Source organism: Dysidea avara, chromosome 14, assembly GCF_963678975.1.
Source record: "Dysidea avara chromosome 14, odDysAvar1.4, whole genome shotgun sequence".
NCBI classification, from domain to species: domain Eukaryota; kingdom Metazoa; phylum Porifera; class Demospongiae; order Dictyoceratida; family Dysideidae; genus Dysidea; species Dysidea avara.
In genome coordinates this window covers 29,080-49,241 of record NC_089285.1, presented here as the reverse complement: position 1 = coordinate 49,241, position 20,162 = coordinate 29,080, and the positions used below count along the sequence as shown (strand labels likewise).

The following is a 20,162-nucleotide window of genomic DNA, read 5'->3' as shown; positions in this document are numbered from 1 at the left end:
GTGAAATTTGGGATAAATACCACTCTTGTTGTATTGGAAATAGTAAATTTCCAATACAACACTCGTGATATTTATCCCAAATTTCACTGCTACCCATGCTATTACTAGTACGAATGACATAATGTTAAAGTTAGAAGATCTACTATATTTAGCTCCATCGCCTGATATTCTGACTCTGATGGTCCTGGCTATCTTCGTGCTTGGATATTCAGTTATCCACATACATGTAGAGGCATGCACGGTATGTATATATGCAGCTGAACTACCCTCACAGTAGCAGCTCAAGAATTGAAACACCACAATCTAGCAGGTAATGTAATTGAATCGAACACTTTCTACTACCTGACTAAATAGTACCACTACTATACTGGTTTGTTGTTAGGTCATTGACAACTATTGTTAACACATCTTCACACATTTAAAGAAATTTTAAAAGTGCACAATTTATACTAGCTTACCACTTCCTCAAGTCTCTTAAGAAGTATATCTTTGAACTTGAAGTATGCACCAGGGAAGCTTCCACTCACTTTAAATACCTCTGGTGTTTCTAGTGCACTGATTGGATCCTTAACCTATTAAATCAAATAAAAGCCATATGACCAACTTATGTGTATTTAATGACCTTGCACGTTCGGGGTAAGCAAGGAAATTCTTGTGTCAGTTCATGATAGCACTCTTGCGATATTCCAAATTTTAGTAGTATGTATAAAAGACTCTTTGTCACTTCTTGTGGTCTGTCAGGGTTGCTAGGTCTTTTTCGTGAGGAAGACTGAAAATTCCAATCAAGTATGTTGCCTCTTGATGTTTCTAGCTTCATTGAATGAGGCTTTAGGCCTATTTGATCTACTAGATTATGCAGGAATTGATCAATTGCTCTCTTTATCTGTGATCTTCTCTCTCTCTTCTGTCTATCACTGACCGCTTCAAAATTACCTCCTAAAGTGATCAGACTTCACTACATACACTAGTTTGCTCCTGCTTACCTTTTAAAGCTGTAATACTGCTTATAGGCCTACGATTTCCTTCCATGGAGCTTGTAGCTCTTGTACTTTGAATGGCTGCAGAGGAATTTGTTACATTTGGTTAAATGCACCTGATGTATGATTTATGCATGATTCACCTGATTTATATTTCATACCTGAATGTCTAGTTTCCTGTAGGCTATTGCCACTTGTTGATGCAATGCTCTGGTTAGTCCGCATGTTATCTAGAAAGAAAAAAGTTGTGGTGGTGAGAGTACAAGTTGATGTTACCTGGTGACACTACACTATTGCCTGGCACTAGACCACTACTACCATGTGTAGTTGTTGGCACAGCTAGAGAGAACAATAAATGCATCTGCCATATAGAGCTGGGCGATATTCCGATATTTATCGATATCGACGATATTAAGAACTGGCGGTATTAAATTTACTACTGATGGTATTATCGAATCATCACGTGCATCATACGTTTCCATCACGTGCGTAAGCATAATGGCGTCTGGCGATGAGGAAGTTGAGGTTGACACCACTGAAAGAGACGACGAGGAGACCAATAGTGATGCTGTACTTGTTTCAAAAAGGAAAGCCAAGGCATTTGTGTGGAAGTATTTCGGCTTCGAAACAGATGGAAATGGCCGTCTTCTCTGTGTCGATTTACCAAAGTGTCGCTTGTGCCCAAACCATACAACGGTCGCTGCGAAGGATTCGAATACTTCGAATTTATACAGCCATTTGAAAACCAAGCATCCCGAGGAGTATGCTCTAGCGTGTCAAGCTAGCAAGAAGAAAAGCAAAAGTTTCAGCACAGAGGAAGCAGCCGCTCCGAAGTTAACACTCTTAGATTCATGGGATAAGCGCCGACCTTTGTCATCATTGTCAAGAGAGGACAAAACTTTGACTAACGCTGTCACATACTGCCTTGCAAGAGACATGCTACCGTTGTCCACTGTAGACAAGCCAGGCTTCCGGAAGATGTTACAACAATTTAATCCGAGGTATCAACTACCCACTCGTAAACACTTTACTAAAGTGGCAGTACCAGCACTAGTCAATGAGGTCAAAAGTGAAATTGAAGAAAAGATTAAAATCAAACAGTTGGACTACTATTCTGCTACTACAGATCTATGGACCTCAGCTGCTGGAGACCCGTATATGACTTTTACTGTCCATTTTATAGATGCCAACTGGGATTTAAAATCATATTGCCTCCAAACTCACTACCTTCCCATGGACCACACTGGGACAAACTTTGCTGAGGCTCTTGAGGAAACCATACAGCAGTGGGACCTTGAGTGGAGAAGCTGGTAGGAATCACTACTGATAGTGGTTCCAACATCAAGCTGGCATGTGACCTGCTTAATTGGAATAGGTTGAGTTGTTTTGGTCACAACTTAAATCTAGCTGTGGGAAAGGGATTAAATGATGCAAGGGTACAACGTACCCTCAGGGTTGTTAGAAGTGCTGTAGCTGCATTTTCAAGAAGTTGGAAGAAGCAGAGAGACTTGGTTGCACAAGAACAAATGGGGCTAGAAATTCACAAGCTAAAGGTTGACGTAGTGACACGATGGGGCTCTGCATATGACATGGTTGAAAGAATGTTGGAGCAAATGGATGCTGTGAGAAATGTTCTTAGTGAAGACAGAGACTCTTCACCCTCATGGCAAGATCGAGATGTTTTGCAGTCTATTGCTGCTGCTCTAAAAGGATTGAAAACCATGACGGATGCACTTGCTGCTGAAAAGTGTGTTACAGTTTCTGCAGTGAAGCCATTGCTGAGTCATTTAGCAGAGGAAGTGCTCGTGGCAGAAAATGATGACACTGACCTGACAAAGGAAATGAAGAAAAGGATAAAGGATGATTTAGAAGCAAGATATGATGATCCAGAACTCAGCTTTCTTCTAGAACTTTCTTCATTTCTAGATCCTAGATTCAAGCTCAACTATGTCAGCAATAGAGCAGAAATTTTAGAAGAGGTAGAGAAGGAAATGAGAGATTTGACTGACCGTTCAGTGGATGATTCATCACACTTACCTTCAAGTTCACAGTCTGGTAGTTCAGGAATGGCAGCTCCACAGCCTCCACCATCTAAGAAAGCAAAAGGACTAAGCAAGGTTCTTGGTCGCTGTTTGGGCAATAGTCAGTCGGTTCAGCTGACCCCTCGCCAGCAAGTAAAGCAAGAGTTGGATCAGTATTTAAGTCATCCGCAGCTAGATGTTGAAGCGTCTCCTCTTGACTGGTGAAAGACTGAAGCTGTTAGATACCCAAATGTGGCAAAGCTAGCACGTAAATATCTGTGTTTGTGTGCAACAAGTGTAGCCGCTGAGCGTGTGTTCAGCTGTGGAGGCCACATTGTTTTTGACAGAAGGACATGTCTGAAACCAGAAAGAGTTGACAACTTGGTATTTTTGGCTCTAAACATGAAAAACTAGTGTTATCTCAGTTGTACCACTTATGTAGTTATCTGATTGTCATGACGGTTTGTAAATTTTGAAACTTGTACAATGTTAGATGTTGTATGTAACCTATAGTAGTTATCTTGATGGTTTGTAAACTTGTATTACTACAACTTGTAATGTCAGACATGTAACCTATAGAAGAGAAAATAACAAGTAATATTGATTAAATAACATAAAATTATACAATGGTAATATTGCAACACAATATATAGGGATATTTAGTAATATCGTCAAAAACTATGATATGATATATCGCCTTGAAATTTTGGGATATCGCCCAGCTCTACTGCCATATGAATATACATATTTTATTTTAGTTTTGCTTTGCTTACCATGAAAAACTGGAGTAGTGGTTACAAGCCTACAATTTCCTTGTGGGCTATCGGCAGAGCTTGTACCAGTGCTTTGGCCAGCTAGAAAGGTGTTTTGATTTTTAATGAATTATCGCATAGGCAAACACACCTGATGATGTTACTGTCATATCTCTAATAGATGGCAGTAGTCCAAAACTGGTAGGTGTATGTAGTGTTATGTTGTTGCTCTCTACAGTTATGTTAATTATTAAAACAATCTTATCAGTAAATATAAGTTGTCGACTTCATACCTGGACGTCTAGTTTCCTGGATTGTGTGGCCACAAGTTGGTGTGTCAGTAATAATTCTGTCAGTCCTCATGTTATCTAAAGTGAATTACTAGTAAGTTATTAGTATGGTATAAGTTAAACGTACCTGTTGACGCTACTGGTACTAGAGTGGCTACTGGCACTAGAGTGCTACTACCACCAACTGTGGTTGTTGTCACAGCTAGGTAAAGGATGTGCAACAATATATATATAAATAAATATGTTTGACCATACACATTAGCCACTATTACCAAGTGTAGGACTGAGTAGCGGTCTAGCAAGGTGTATTGCAGTACCAATCAGTTGGGTAATCTGAGCTATAGTCCTCTCATCATTGCCTACTATTGTGGGTACACCTTGTCTTGCTATGACATTGCCGATGACTGGAAGACTAGTACTTGCAGTTGGCTGTAGCAGATAAATGCACCAATAATCCAATACTATCGTAGTCTGCCACTGTTTTATATATATATCAGTTACCCACCCACTATAGGCCCTCATTCAGACTTACGAATTCAGTGTAGCTATACTATATCTGAGTAAGTGTAAGTGACAGCGTAACGTTTTAGCTATCATTTGTGTTTCAAATTCATACAATTAGCTATAGGTTTGCATGTGGCCCGCCACAACATGCATGTTAGCTGAGGAATTCATGCTGCACTAGCTGTGGTGCATTCATCATGACTCACTGATGTTGCCATGCACTTACTTGCATTCCTCCTATCACTTGTGTTCTTGATGCTGCTACTGGGGCAATAGCATCCATTTCATTCAGCACAACCAACATTTTGGTGACTTTGGAGGCTAAGCTTTGGCACTGAGCTCCACCCAATTTGGAGTACTGGGAGTGAAAGCGATCATTTTCAGTACTGAGCCGATTTTCTATGCTCGAAACTCCCTTCTTTAATCGTAACCCATCTAAACACCAGTTGGCCATTTCAACAAAATCAGTGTGTGGTCTACCCAAACTCTCTTCTAGGTTTCTGTACTTCCTCCACACTATTTGCAAGCCATTAGGAATCATCATAGTGTAAGCTGGGGTTTCCCTTGCATCTTGATGTAATTCCCATTGCGTGATGGATCACAGAGAGTTATCCTCGTCTTAGCTATCTCTTTTTTTAGTTTGCTAAGGTCCTTGTCATTTCCAGGCCGCATTTTGTTACGCGCGTTAGTAGTTCAACGGAATCAATTTTTGTCTATACTTTCAGTGTTATAGCTAATACCTAGCTAGCGTAAGTGACCGATTATCGAACAAAGTTTATACTTTACTTCATAAATATTTCCAGGAAAGTAGTATCAACCTCGACTTTTAACCAGGAGGTAGCGCCTTTCTTGTAGAATACCTCACGTAAGTTTGAGTAATAGTATCCGATTAGTGCCCGTGTTATGAGTGGATTTCTGATTCCGTAAAATATGAATTATCGAACATCGATACCTATTATCGAACGCCCATTAATTTGCGTTAATCAATTATCGAACATTTTGCACCTTTTCTACTGTGGTGACTTCAGTGCACCCTACACACTCTTAACTATTATATCAACGTGTTATCTGAAGTACCATGATACTGAAGTATAGTTTTGATACAAGCATGCACTTGTGAGTTACAACAGCGAATCGTTTAGTGTAAAATGCGTACAGTGAAAAATCAGCACATTACGGATGGAAAGCTCATTAAGAATAGGCTACACTATTGGAATTCTCCATATAAACACCTTACGAGTATGCGGAATAAAATTGTAAACTTCCGAATACGTTACGTGATTTTTAAGTTTGATTATAGGTACCGTTCGATAATACGTCACTTACGCTATACGCAGAGTCACTTACGCTATACGCAGAGTCGACTGAGCTACACTGAGGTACAGTGCAGTAAACAAGTAATTAAAAGAAGCACAATATTTTAGCATTTTACGAAGGTACATAGTGAAATGGCGGTGCTCTACCTTTATTTTTTTAATTCGGCTTTTCGATTCTTATTTTACGACAGTCATCAGCTACCCAGAAAGACAGGATTTCTGCATAAACTAAGATAAACGGAATTGAAATATCACTATATAAGACAGTGGTTCATATATAGGAAGCCTGAATTGCAAATAGCAATTGTAAGTGGGTTGAGTCATTCAGATTATCTGGGACATTCGGGTCATATTTTGCTTGGGTCAAGTGGGTCTCTCATGCTTCATAGAATACATGAATGAAATTACATGCAATGACAAATTAGGAGCCACCCGCCACCTTACGATTCAAGAATGCATTTTGTTATTCTTGGAGATATGTACAGCCACACCCACTTAATGAAAATGTGCTGCTCTACAGGTATATGCATGGAACTACCCCCACTTATTGTGTTGTTGTTTGTACATAACTATAGTGTGCCATCAAGTTTGTTGTAAGTTATGCTAACATGGAGCCACACCCAATTATTCGAGTACTAATCTAGTTATGTTTTGGTTGTTATGAATGATATTCTGAATAATGTATGGAATAAATGCATCATAATCCTGGGGAGATGGGAAATTTAACTTCAGATTTTGCTTAGGATCTACTACTCTTCCAAATTAATCTGGTCATACCCGGATCACTATATACCCTTTTGCAAATACGATAACAAGCCAAAGTAAAATGACTGACCTTGCTAAGTTTATGATTATGGTTGGAGTTGATTGAAGTCACTACCAGGTGCCTTCCATCCTGTGATGCCCGTACCTTGATCTCAGCTGGGAAATCCTTTTTAATAGTGCTAAAACAAAAATGCATTTAAATAATAAATAAGGCACCATAAAGTTATTTAGTTCGTCATCCTCTTTGCAACATTACAAGTGGACAGATTGAGCTATATTTTTGTAGTCTAGTTGGATATCTCACATGACTCGGAATGCAAAATTCTTGTCTGTTCTATATAGCTAGTTACAAACTTTAAAGATGCCAAGAGGCTGCACTGAGACACCATTTCGGTAAACTTTCTGTGATGAGGTGGGAAATAGCAATGTGAATGGGAATGAGAGACTAACAATTAACTTTGTCTAACTAATTTTGCAATTAAGTTTCTTGCCTTACGATAAAACATATTTATTTACTGTATAGTCCAAATTAGGGCTGAGATAAATGGTTCAAAACTTCGAACCTTTGTTCGGTTTCACAACATTCGACTACCGCTTTAACCTTCCAAAGCTTTGTTACCATGGATACTAGCATGTTAAACTACGTAGTTCCTTGAGTATAAAACTTTAGTGGGCAACTTGTATTACATGTTAGTATAATTATAGAGTTTAAAAGTGGTTCTGCTAGAGCTGTAACAAAGTGAGAGCTTGTACTACAGTATACAAACTAATAACCATCAATTGTGTTCATTAATTGCTGACACTACATCTTCGAAGCTTCGGTAGCATTTCCAAAAGAAGCTTCGGAGAGTGAATTTGGACATTTATTTCAGCCCTAGTCCAAATCAAGATAGATATCTATGGAAGAAGGATAACAGCACTTGACTATTAAAAGATTTTCAATCACTCTTCAAATTTTATGTGCTTACACAAATTCCACAAACGATCTGCATTATTGTACCTTGCAAGTACAAATCAAATAAACCTGAATTCGCTTTAAGAACTCTAAAGTAGAGTTCACTACTCAAGACTAGCTACTTTTTCTTCCTTCTGCAAATAAATTCTAAAGGAGGCAACCACTTGACATTTTTGAAGTCACTAGTGGGGTAAATTTTAAGTTCAAATTAGATCAAACCCCCACTATTCTCCCATGTATGCCTGGGAGGGGGGATAGGTTTATAAACACTGATGTGGACAGAAAGAAATAAAGGTGGCCTGTAATTTACAGCATTTTTCACTCAGATGCAAACTAATTTGCCCCGCAGAAACTAGTTATTCTATCATGATTATGTCATACACAATACAGCTGTGTGTCTCTTTCTCTCACTAACACGCAAACTATGATAGCTACTTGCAGTAGCAAAAATGATGTGCACAGTGAATAGCCACCGAGAGCCATGATGGCAACTTACAGTTGGTTAGGGCGCTCTCCTTTGCTTTCACTTTTGTACTTCTTTCCTCCTTCAACACAACAAAAGTTGATTTCAGAATAGACCAAGCTGGGGTTAAAGGTTCTATTGGGTGCTCTCTGCTTGGCTGCTTTAATCGTTCTACTGTCTCTAGTAGAAAACTGAACAAAATGCCGCTTCTGATAATTTTTTATCTCCTGTTCTAAGGCTGAAAATGACCCAAATTGACTTCCTACTTGTATATCGGAGCTTGTGTTGGTCATCACCTGCCTGGGAAATCCTTGACAGCCACCACGCGGTAAATCTCTCGGTAAATAATAGATCACGTCAGTAAATTATAGATAACGTGAGTAAATTATAGATCACATGATGAGTGCCGGAAGAATAACTGTTGCTCCGGGACCGGACAAATAGCAACTACGTAAATAATAAAAATATAGCCCGACTATAATAGCTGTAATATATAGCTACTGACTAACTCAAGACAGAACTATATATATATTATATCATAGATACTATAGCCTTACCCGGGATTAGAAACCGCCACATTAACACTATCACTTCGCACCCGCTAGGCGCTCACCGGCCTTCAGATTATTGTTTTAACCAGGCGGTGCGGCCACGTTCTGTATGGCTGAAGGAAATGTTGGGGCAGCTCAGTGACCTGTTAGTGAAGAAACTAGGTTGATAAGAGGTGTTCTTGGTGGTATTTTAGTAGACGATAGTCTGACACTACCCACTCAGGGAAACAAGACGTGTTTAGAAATGGCCAAAAACATGGCCAAGTGCTGTAGTTCTCTACCTACTGAGGCAGCTTTGGAATTTGCCGACTGGCTTGTGGCAGCACTGAACTCCATTATCATTGCTGCTCAAAAAAGAGGCAAGCCTAACGAATTGAACCAGGAAAAGCTATGGAGGAAGTTTAACCTACTGACAATTTCTGGTGACTTCACTAAGAGGTGGCAAGATTTTTTAACAGTCAGTCACTTGGATGACCAACCTGTTTTCTATCAGCATTTTATTGATGAACTTTTTGATAATTTGGTGCAGAAAAGGTTGAGAACAGTCCTTGACTCTGACGCTACTAGTGTAGAAACTGAATATATTGACAGCCCTGATCTAAGCTTTGAGGAGGAGAACGCCATCCGATACATCGGTGGATATGTAGTAAAGAAGTTGAAGGCCCACCCTGGCTGCTCTGATTTTAAGCCACTCTTAAATGAAATAATCTGTACTGATGTGTCAGATGAGAACAGTCCACCATCAGCTGCTAGGACAAATGCCATAGACAGGGGTGGCTTAGTGAAGATAACACCTGAGGCATATCAGATATTTCTGGCTATTGAATGTTGTGTGCGGCGCTACTTGACCATTAAGGAAGCCTCAAAAATGGATGACAGTTAAAAAAGCTATCTCACAAACATGTTAGTAAATGATGATGATGTCTTGTTCCATTGGTGCATTGCAGGAGTTGAAAAAGATGAAAATGCAAGGTGCCTTCAGCATATAGTTAATAAGTGGATCACAATTCGTGGATTTCCTTTGCATCATCCCTAATGGAGATGTACAAGCAAGAGAACAAAAAAGGAACCGGAAAGTCCAAGTCTTTGAGAACAAAGTTGTATTGTGATAAATAAGTAAACATTTGTTGAAATAAATACATTAATGAATAAGTAAGAAAAAAAATGGGTTGGAATACTTTAATGTAAATATTTGCTGAAATACAACCAAAATTATGGGGAAAAGAGATCTACATTACTATTGTGTTTACAATGAACGACCCCTGTGCCTCTTTGGCAAAGGCTTGTTCAAATCATGAAGATTCACAGATTCCAAGTCATATGACTTCCTCTTGCATCCACGACAGTTTCCAGTAATCTCATCCACCCAAATTGAGTTTATCACTCGTATATTCTGTGCATTTTTTAGAACTTGGGCGATGGTTGGGTTCTCATTGGCTCTACCATGTTGTCGTATCATAGAAAAGTACTTTTCTACAGAGTCCTGGCTGACTTTTTCGCTTAAAAATACACTCACTCCATTGATGCTTAGTAGAAATGGTACCAGTTCCAAAAAAGATTTCACTACAATTAATTTTAATCACAGTATAAGCATTATAACAGACACACACCTGTGATTCTAATACCATTTTCAGTTGTAGCACTTAACAACATTCGTTGCTTCTGGTCATCATCAAAGCCTGGCCGGCCCTCAACTGAAGCTTTCCACTGGTCCAAATAGCACACAAGTTCCTTCAAAAACTTAAATAGAAAATTGTAAGCACACACCCAATAATTATTGTACGTAAAACAGAAACAATGTATGTGACCATTAGACATACTTTTTATGGTTGCCAGAATACTGTATACAGAAACACATTCACCACCACCTACCTCCATCCGGAAATCATTCTCCTTGCGATACGGAGATAAAAAAACACTTCCGTTTCTCCTTTCCCTTTGTGAAGGATGATACATTGAAGCAGTCAAAAAAGTGATCCATGTGACGTATAAATCTGACTGTCTCACGGGCTACTTCACCAAACTTGAGATCTAGTGCAACTGCCACTGACTCTGACAAAGTCTACAGTAGCACAACAATTACATACTTGCACTTGCAAACACAACATTTACCTGAACAGCTAAATCCACCCGCATCTTTGAAAAATTAGGAAGGTGTTCATACTTGAGTTTATGAACAATGGAGACCCCTGGTGTCTCACTGACTCGTCCAGCATTAGCCTTGTACAGCTCAATGAGTAGCTGCCAGTCAATATTCTGTCCATTACACTGCATAAAAAATAATTGCTATAAATCAGGCAAATATGTACCAGTAGAAATAAAATGAAGTGCATACATACTATTAAAGCAAAACATTTGCAATACGTACATACCCACAATTTTCCTCTTGAAAAACAATTTCGAATAGTTTTTATTAAATGGCTTGGGTCCGATATGAAAAAGATTGAGTGGCCTTCACTGGAATAGACATTTTTGATTTTATATGCCGTCTTGTCATTGTTCTCGTCATGTAAGCTAAACAGTAGTCGGTTTTCACTTGCACCATCACAGGTGACAGTCAGTATCTGCAATCCAAGTCTAGTAAGCCTTGAAATGACTTTCCGGAGAATTGGGAATAGCCCTGCTCCTGTTGTGCTTGTAGTGGGAAAATGCACATAGGGAAACTTCAAGCTGGTAAAGAGCCCTCTGACCATAAATGCTAGAACAGATTTGGCAAGAGGTCGTCTGGAAAGTGAGCCTTTCATTCCTTCATCATGGACACTAAATCGTTATTCGTGTCTTGGTCAACCATAATTCCTTGGTTAGCAACCAGCTTGTTAATCCTTCCACTGAGGCGGGCAATCTGTTGGTCCTTAGTGTGAATCACAGTAGCCATGTTCTTCATCCTCTCACACTTCTCAGATGGGGTAAGGCACCGGAAGTTGGTATGACTATTAGCCTCCACAGACTGACAACTGTCCTCTTGGAGATGCCGTGCTAGCCTACCACGCAATACATTTTCACGGAATGTGCTGCACCTTGAACATAATCTTGAGTGTGACTCCAGTGGAATGTACTTCAAACAATCTACATGGCGTATCCCACCATTCCTCTCAACATAGCCGATCACTTTCCCTAAGGTCATAAAATATTATTTTAATTGGCACAACACACAGCATGGTTCATTGCTTACCTGTAGCATCTTTGAACAAACCATTATGTTTTGCAATCAGTGAAGCATATTTCTCATCAACTATTCCCTCACAGCACTTCATGCTTTCGTCATTTACAGCTCTTACTCCTTGGTTTGTCAAGTTGTCCTGGGGTGCTTGCAAGACAACATCTGGCTCAGTCTGTGTACCAATTGTAACAGTGGCATTGGTGCAATCTTCCTCAGACTCTGTTTGCACTTCTTTGCTATCAACAAACCACTGGCTATCAGTCTGGGTTTCAGCATTCACCATGGTAGAGGTGGGTTGGGTCAAAGCCTTAACATCACTTGCAGTCAATTTGGTCTTCCCTTGAGACGAACGTTTCCTAACATCAAATTTCAATTTTCTCACCATAGTAACCTCTGTAAAAGACAGTGTTTACATGTTAGCAAACTAATTGCAGTCAGCTATTGTACTTACAGCATGCATTAACATTATCACACAAAACATCCATAAATTAGCATGAACGAATGCTATATGCAACTTTCAAGCCTTAATACTAGGCTAACACAACATCCTTGGCTGATAACAATGAATTATTCCATTACCCCAACTAGTACCCTTAAATACAATAGCAAGAATTACTTCCTATCTGTTAACCTGAGTGTAAGATAGGTACACAAAGAAAGGACATTTTCAACACAAGAATTGAGTTGCATTGCAAACATCACATGACCTGGGAAAGCTAAACAGTGTTATTCCAGTGGTGAAAGTCTATAAGGCCTCGTATCTCCGGCATGAACTTCTCAGATGGTCGTGGTAGGGAGATACAAGGAAATATTTTAATTGTTAGCTTGTCCCTGTACGTGAATCGCTCATGTACAAGCATAGATTTCATTCAAAAAGCGTTTAGTTACACTATATATACTATATATTACGTGGTACAAACTCACAAGTAACACTATCGGTCATCTGACACCAACAATCTCTCTTCTAAGAAAGAGCATGCGGTTACACAGCCTTTTGGCGGGCATTCGCATATGTACGGATATGTCACGGATACTGTCATCATCACTTGTGGATGTGTTAATAGTCAGCGGGTGCGGATCGTCTAGGATTAAAGTACAGTGTTAACCTGGCGTTTCTAATCCCGGGTAAGGCTATAGTATCTATGATTATATAAGCAGCTGCAGTATTTTAATCTGTAGATTTTACGGCAAAGGCTTGTTGCAAACACTGTCAAGATGGTGTGGGTAAAGTAAATTTCAATGGCACAGTAAACCTACAAGAGGCAAAAGTGGATGTTAACGCACACCTCAGACTATAGATTAACAATTGTCAGGGAACTATGGCAGCAGAATATGGAAGAGTGAACCTACAAGAAGCAAAAGTAGATGTTAACATCATACTATATGCACATATGTATGGCTTTATGTATACAAGAAGATACTGTAGTGGAGATACTGGAGTATCTCCATCACATTAACTTATAAGTGTGCAGTGGAAAGCCATGAACTTATACTGCATGTGGTTTAAATATAGGTAATGCTATAGGGTTTCCAACTGAACATGTTAATATGCTATTGAATGACACATAATTAACACGTTATAGAGTTTCCTTAATGTGAATAGATTGGAGGGAGTTTGTAAAAGGCGGAATAAGGAATAACGGAATAGCGGAATAACTTGAGTTACAACGAATGGGCGTTTTATATTAATATGGCTTCTTATGCAATGTTAGGGTGATTGTACTGTTACAGCTGTGAACTCATCTGTCGTAGATATCCTTGCAATGTTACGGCGATTGTGTGTACTGTTACAGTTGTGAACTACACTGCTTCGTTGCTCATAGCCGTCCTAGCGAAGTGATTACTATATGTTCTTACTACTACTGTATGTAGCTAAGTATCATTGCGCTAGCACAGCTAGAATATACAGTAGTTAGCTATTAGTTTTGTTTTAAGTCTTCATCCTTCCAGTGGAGGGATGAACGAAACGGCTGTCACACCCCCTTTTGCTCGCGACATTGGTACCATACTTTACAAACAGTAGTAGCTAGTAAGAGCTATAATCAAATGTAATTTTGCACTTCGTAAGCGGGTACTGTATGTTAAGTATGGTACCAACGTCATGAGCAAAGGGGGCATGGCAGTCATTTTGTTTCATCCCTCCACTGGAAGGATGAAGACTCGAAAACGAAACTAATAGCTAACTACTGTATATTCTAGCTTAGCTACATACAGTAGTAGTAAGAGCGTATAGTAATCATTTCGCTAGGACATCTATGAGTGACGAAGCAGTGTAGTTCACAGCTGTAACAGTACACGCAATCACCCTACATTGTAAGGATATCTACGAGGGATGAGTTCACAGCTGTAACAGTACAATCACCCTAACATTGCATAAGCCATACAAATGCCCGTTCGTTGTGATGCGAGTTATTCCGTTATTCCTTATTCCGTCTTTTACAAACTCCCTAGATTGGATACTTATTAACTCATATTAACACATTGGTCTCCCTTGCAGAGATTAAGTCAGAAGATCAATGGCAGAGTGAACCTACAAGAAGCAAATTTGCTTCAAAGTAGATGTTAACATTGCAATATGCATTTAAAAATAGGTCATGGACATGAAGAAAGACTTAACATGAAAGGCTATATAGTTTTTATCCCCAAAAAGTACTCAGAGTTTGCTCTAGGCCAGTGGAAAAAAAAATAATAATAATAATAAGAAGAAGATGAACAAAATGGCTTAAAATGGCAGATTTTAGTTCTTTAAATAAGGACTTTTGTAGGGTCCTTTTGACTTCATGCTTACTAGTGGACCTAAACTTCTTCCAAAGTGACTTTTAAGGCTTCTTTTGTGGTTGGGCAGCTTTCTAAGGTAGTGTTTAGGCGAGTGTTCTATTAGGATTTTGGCAAAAACATAGGCGATCTCTATTATGAACCATGGTAACATGGTGAAAGAAGAAAGAACCTAACCATATAGTATATACTCTATAAGCTATAAACCTATTGGAAAGCTCGCGAGTAGCTAATTTATTCAGACTTCCAGCACTTTCACTATCAGGGTTGGGGTAACTAGTTACTTTTGTAACTAGCCTGAGTTACGTAATATACATAGTAACTAGATCACTTTGCCTCGACTACAGTATGAGCAAAGTCTTACAAAGAATTTGAAGAGTAACCCCAAGTGTTTTTGGAAATATGTTAATTCCAAGACTAAAGCGAAGACTGGTATTCCAACTTTGATAGCATCAAATTGTAAAGAGGCTATATCTCTTCTCCAGCTATTAAACTAGTGTATTTACATCTGAAAATTTGCTGACAGCCAGAAATAGATGACTATCCCTATGATGAACCATTGAGTAGCATTGATGTTACACACATGGTGTACAATAAACTGAGTAATCTGGAGCCTGCCAAATCACCTGGGCCAGATGGTGTGGTGTAAACTATTACTGAACAACAGGCACACACAGACTTTGTATGTAACCTTTCAAGTATATATATGTGTTATCTAGCTATAATTGACTTATACTGTAATGATGTATGACATCCTTTGTATTTGTATGGTTGCCTCTATATATATTGTGTGTTGTACTTCTATATATCATTCTCCTATCTAACTATCTATTGGCGATAACTGCGAGTTACACTAAATGATGAGTACTACTTTTCAAATCCCAACCACAAAAGATGGTTTAGACAAATATCGAAGAGCTCAAAGAGAAGATCCTATTTGTTCCAAGCGCATCAAAGTACATGGCCAGAGAATCATACCATTACTGGAGAACTTAGCAAATACTGGACTGCTAGAAATGACCTAACTGTTTGTGATTCTTTACTTCTTTTCAGAGCTCGTATTGTTGTCCCTGCAAATCTGCAACATGACACCTTATACAAAATCCATCAAGGCCAACAAGGGATAGAGAGATGCCGTCAACTAGTAGCAACCTCAGTGTGGTGGCCAGTAGTATCTTCACAATTGGAACAATTTATAAAGCAATGTCCTACTTGCGTGAAACTTACACCACCAGCCAGAGAACCAATGCTCAGCTCAGTGCTACCTAAGTACCCCTGGCAAAAAGTGGCTACTGACTTATTTGAACTGAACAAACAATCCTATCTCTTAGTAGTAGATTACTACTCACGCTTTCCGGATGTGATCAAGCTAAGCTCTACCACTTCATCAAGTATTGAAAGTGCAATAAAGAGTATTTTTGCTCGACATGGTATCCCCCAAACCGTCATAAACGATAATGGTCCTCAATATGACTCGACTGAAATGAAAGAGTTTTCGTCAGCTTATGGCTTTAAGCATGTAACATCAAGCCCCTACTATCTGCAAAGTAACGGTTTAGCAGAACGTATGGTGAAGACAGTTAAGGGACTCCTACACGACACTTCAGATATGGCACTCAGTCTCCTAAGCTACAGAGCTACTCCACTACCATGGTGCCATTTGAGTCCTGCTGAACTCCTGATGGGCAGGCGGCTTAGGACAGAACTACCGCAAGTTGCCAACTAGCTAGTTCCTAACTGGCCACATTTTCAAGGCTTTGTGGAGAAAGATAGACTGCACAAAGAACAACAAAAAGAGAATTATGACTACAGTCACAGGGTGATAAAAACAGCAGCTATCCTTCCTGACAACACTGATGTGTGGGTAAACACACAAGGCAGAAATGTTCCAGGAACTGTTGTTACCACTGCCACCACCCCTAGATCTTATATTGTTACTACACCATCTGGGGCGATTTGACGAAACCGCACAGAGCAACGTTCAGAAGAAACAATGACCCAATCACACCAACCAGACAATGACAACAGAAGAGTTACCAGATCTCAAACTGGAACACAGATAAGACCACCTAACAGACTCACATATTCTTGAGACTTTTGAAAGGGAGATGTGGTGTGAACTACGTATTACTGAACGACATGCACACAGACTTTGTATGTAACCTTTCAAGTGTATGTATTAGCTAGCTATAATTGACTTATACTGTAATGATGTATGACATCATTTGTAGCTGTATGGTTGCCTCTATATATATTGTGTGTTGTACTTCTATATATCATTCTCATTAGTAACTATCTATTGGCGACAACTGCGAGTTACACTACGTTAGCATCACACTACATATGGTATGCATCCAAGGGTTCTTAAAGAAACTGCAGCTCAACTATGTTTCTCATTTACAGTTTTATTTTAACGATCATTAGATGAGGGTTTCTTACCTGAAGACTGGAATGCAGCAAAAGTAATTCCTATTTTCAAAAAAGGAGAAAAGTCTAATCCCGGAAACTATCATCGAATAAATTTAACATCTGTATATAGTATGTAAGGTTTTGAGTCTATTGTTAGAGAAGAAATTATTAATGTCATGTCAGCCAACAATCTTCTCTCAAACACACAGTATGGCTTTTTACCAAAGAGATCATGTATGTCTCAACTTCTAATAGCAATGAAATTCTGGACAGATGAAATTCAAAAGGATAACCCAGTTGATGTTATTTATATCAACTTATAAAAAACTTCGATAAAGTACCCCATGAGAGACTCCTCATTAAGTTAAAGGCATATGGGATTACAGAAAACTATTAACATGGATACGATCATTTCTCAAGCAGCGGAAACAACAAGTATCAGTAAATTTTTAATGGTATTGAATCTGACTGCATTAATGTAAAGTGTGGAGTCCCACAGGGATCTGTTTTAGGCCCTATTTTCATTATCATGTATATTAATGACTTACCCAGTGTTCTAACAAATCCTTGTTTACTTTTTACTGATGACACCAAGTGTATAGCTGTATTATAAATGATAATGCCATTGAAAGACTACAACATTACATTGTTACGCTAGAAAAATGGTCAGAGGTGTGGAAGATGCCTATTAACATCTTAAAATGTAAAATTTGGGATATTCTAACCCAAATCATAATCTATTCTATGGGTGGTAGACATATCAAACAAACCAGCAAAGAAAAAGGCTTTGGTTGTTGTAACCGACAGCCATCTCAAGTTTCATGATCATGTCATTGCTGTAACTAGGATAGTAAGGAGGCTTCTTGGACTTCTAAAAGTCATTTGTTAATCCAAACAATCCCCTATTTGTATAAGGCTGTTGTAATACCAGCTATGGAGTATGGAAATATTATTTGGGGACCGTTTTATAAAGGCGATGAAAATTTGGTCAAATAAGTTCAAAGAAGAGCAACCAGAATGGTTACATCTATTAGTCATCTTTCATATGAAGAAAGGCTCAGACATCTTAACCTATAGCTATCATCATATTATTATTATTATATTATTATCTGCTTTACCAGTTAGGCACTGGAGGGTGAACAAGAAGGCTGAGCCTGTAAGATGTTTACCACTAGCCTAGGTCATCGTTAAAGTACAGATGATACCGTGGTGAGATGATTACAACATACAACATCATACATGGCAATCTAAAAGTTGATCAACCCTTGTTCTTCATAAGGAGTTGGACAGTTACAAGTGGGCATCACACAAACTATTTAAACCATCTTCCACCAAAGCATAGTTAGTTACATAATGTACGTACGTAGTAAATATGTAGTTACAATAGTTACATAGTAACTAGTAGCTAATTATGCTTTAAAGCCAGAACACTCTTCAATTTTTGCACCACACTTATGCATGCTACAGCCACATTAAGTAAACACATTTTGTGTACTGTTCTTCATGATTTAGCTTGAGTAACAGACAGAACAATAGTTGAAACTGTGCTGAAATGGCCACATAATTGCATATGTGTACAGTTCTCTTCTCCCCTTGCTAAGGCATATCTGAGTATAATAATTATGAAAATGTGTTACAAAAGTTGACAGACAAGCATATGAAAGTATACATAACTAGTTACCTTTAAAAATGTAACTGTAATTAAGTTAAAGTAACAAGTAACTAGTAACTACGTAGTTAAGTTACTACCCCAACTCTGTTTACTGTGCAGTATATATATGTGACCTGGTCTGCAAAAAGGGGTCTTATAGCCTTTTTAATTGCAAGTACCTGACAACTCATAACATGACTTGTGAATAAAGTACCAGCTTGACGTTTGGTCTCATTATACCCCTAACCCACTGCTATTGCTTGATGTATTTTGAAGGTGTTAGGTTAAGAACATTCGGAGTTATGATTAGTCAAACCTGGAAATTTCAAAAGGCTATAAGACCCCCTTCTGCAGATAGGGTCACATATACGTATATTATCAAAATGCACTTAATTTAAACTGTGTCACGCAAAATCCGGTTTTGATTGAAGGTTTTAAAATACATGTTGTACTATGTGTACAGTCATAACTGTACATTATATATATATATGACTAGATTAGAGAAACTTCCTACAATGTCCACTTCTTCTCATCACAAAGCAGCTATAATAAAGCTGATTGCCTAATGCAGTGACTGTTACAATATTATAGCAGATGCTGCATGCTGATTGTTTATGTAGTTGGATATGTATTTAATTTAAAAACCACAGTAAAACAGTGACTGCAAATGTTTTGGATCGAGGCACAAGTAAGTTGCACAATCACTGACTGGGGTAGAGAATTCCAAATGTTGATTAATCTGCTTGTTTAATATGCAATTAGTGTGAAGCTGAAATAATTTCATAATGTCTCCTTTTGTTGATGAATAACATCTTTAACTGGATCTAAACATGGTTAACTGATCGGACACAACTTGTACTTCTCAATGGTGAATCCTTAACCCCAGCAACTGTTTCATCAGGGGTACCTCAGGGAGTAGTACTCGGTTCTCTTATGTTTTTACTATATTTGTTAGCGACATTACAAGAAATAATTATTAGCTCATCACTACAGCTGTTTGCTGATAACTCTTTGTTATACAGAGTAATTGATTCCCAGAATGATGCTACCATCCTTAAACAAGATCTTGACAGCCTGAGACTAGCAGAATGGGCACAAATATGGCAATTTACATACGTAGATTCAATATATCAAAATGTGTTGCAATAAGATGCAACAGATCTTTAATTTGTCACCTACCATTCACAATTATGAGCTGAACGATTGTACCTTAACAGTAACTGATAAACACACAGTACCTATCTTGGAGTGCTCTTTGACAAACATTTTTCTTGGTCACCACATGTATCGAAAATAACACATAAGGCATCCTGAACACTAAACTTTCCCAAGAGAAACTTAAGCTGAATTGTTCTACTGACGTGAAAGCAGCAGCATATATTTAGCAATGGTCAGACCTCAAGTGGAATGTATGGGATACTATTTACAACAGTGATGTATCTACACAAACTTGAAAATATTCAGCATTAAAAGATTATGGTAGATAGTTATAACTCAGTCATTTTTATGGTTCAACATCTCTCCTGGTCTGAACTCTAACTCTCTAGACTACAAACATTTTTACAAAGCACTT

General features: G+C 38.5%; 3 protein-coding genes and 2 long non-coding RNA genes across 5 annotated transcripts; 1 reads left to right on the top strand and 4 right to left on the bottom strand.

Annotated features, from left to right (window-relative positions):
* Positions 1-626: 626 nt before the first annotated feature.
* On the bottom strand, positions 627-1,309 carry LOC136244983 (uncharacterized). The gene is made up of 4 exons (XR_010695684.1): positions 1,254-1,309; positions 1,139-1,207; positions 984-1,058; positions 627-936 (listed from the first exon to the last, which is right to left on the bottom strand). It is a non-coding gene; the product is annotated as an uncharacterized lncRNA (long non-coding RNA).
* A 166-nt stretch (positions 1,310-1,475) lies between these two features.
* LOC136244798 (E3 SUMO-protein ligase ZBED1-like) lies at positions 1,476-3,223 on the top strand. The gene is made up of 2 exons (XM_066036350.1): positions 1,476-2,287; positions 2,353-3,223. The coding sequence occupies exons 1-2, from the start codon at positions 1,476-1,478 to the stop codon at positions 3,221-3,223; spliced, it is 1,683 nt and encodes a 560-aa protein (XP_065892422.1).
* A 565-nt stretch (positions 3,224-3,788) lies between these two features.
* LOC136244312 (uncharacterized) lies at positions 3,789-4,112 on the bottom strand. Its single transcript, XR_010695146.1, has 3 exons — positions 4,044-4,112; positions 3,902-3,982; positions 3,789-3,852 (listed from the first exon to the last, which is right to left on the bottom strand). It is a non-coding gene; the product is annotated as an uncharacterized lncRNA (long non-coding RNA).
* Positions 4,113-9,679: 5,567 nt separating this feature from the next.
* Positions 9,680-10,748, bottom strand: LOC136244361 (uncharacterized). The gene is made up of 4 exons (XM_066035932.1): positions 10,707-10,748; positions 10,467-10,656; positions 10,205-10,334; positions 9,680-10,157 (listed from the first exon to the last, which is right to left on the bottom strand). The coding sequence occupies exons 2-4, from the start codon at positions 10,548-10,550 to the stop codon at positions 9,841-9,843; spliced, it is 531 nt and encodes a 176-aa protein (XP_065892004.1). The 5' UTR covers positions 10,551-10,656; positions 10,707-10,748; the 3' UTR covers positions 9,680-9,840.
* A 586-nt stretch (positions 10,749-11,334) lies between these two features.
* On the bottom strand, positions 11,335-12,717 carry LOC136244797 (uncharacterized). The gene is made up of 3 exons (XM_066036349.1): positions 12,679-12,717; positions 11,767-12,147; positions 11,335-11,708 (listed from the first exon to the last, which is right to left on the bottom strand). Exons 2-3 carry the CDS (start codon positions 12,137-12,139, stop codon positions 11,335-11,337), a joined length of 747 nt encoding a protein of 248 aa, XP_065892421.1. The 5' UTR covers positions 12,140-12,147; positions 12,679-12,717.
* Positions 12,718-20,162: the final 7,445 nt, after the last annotated feature.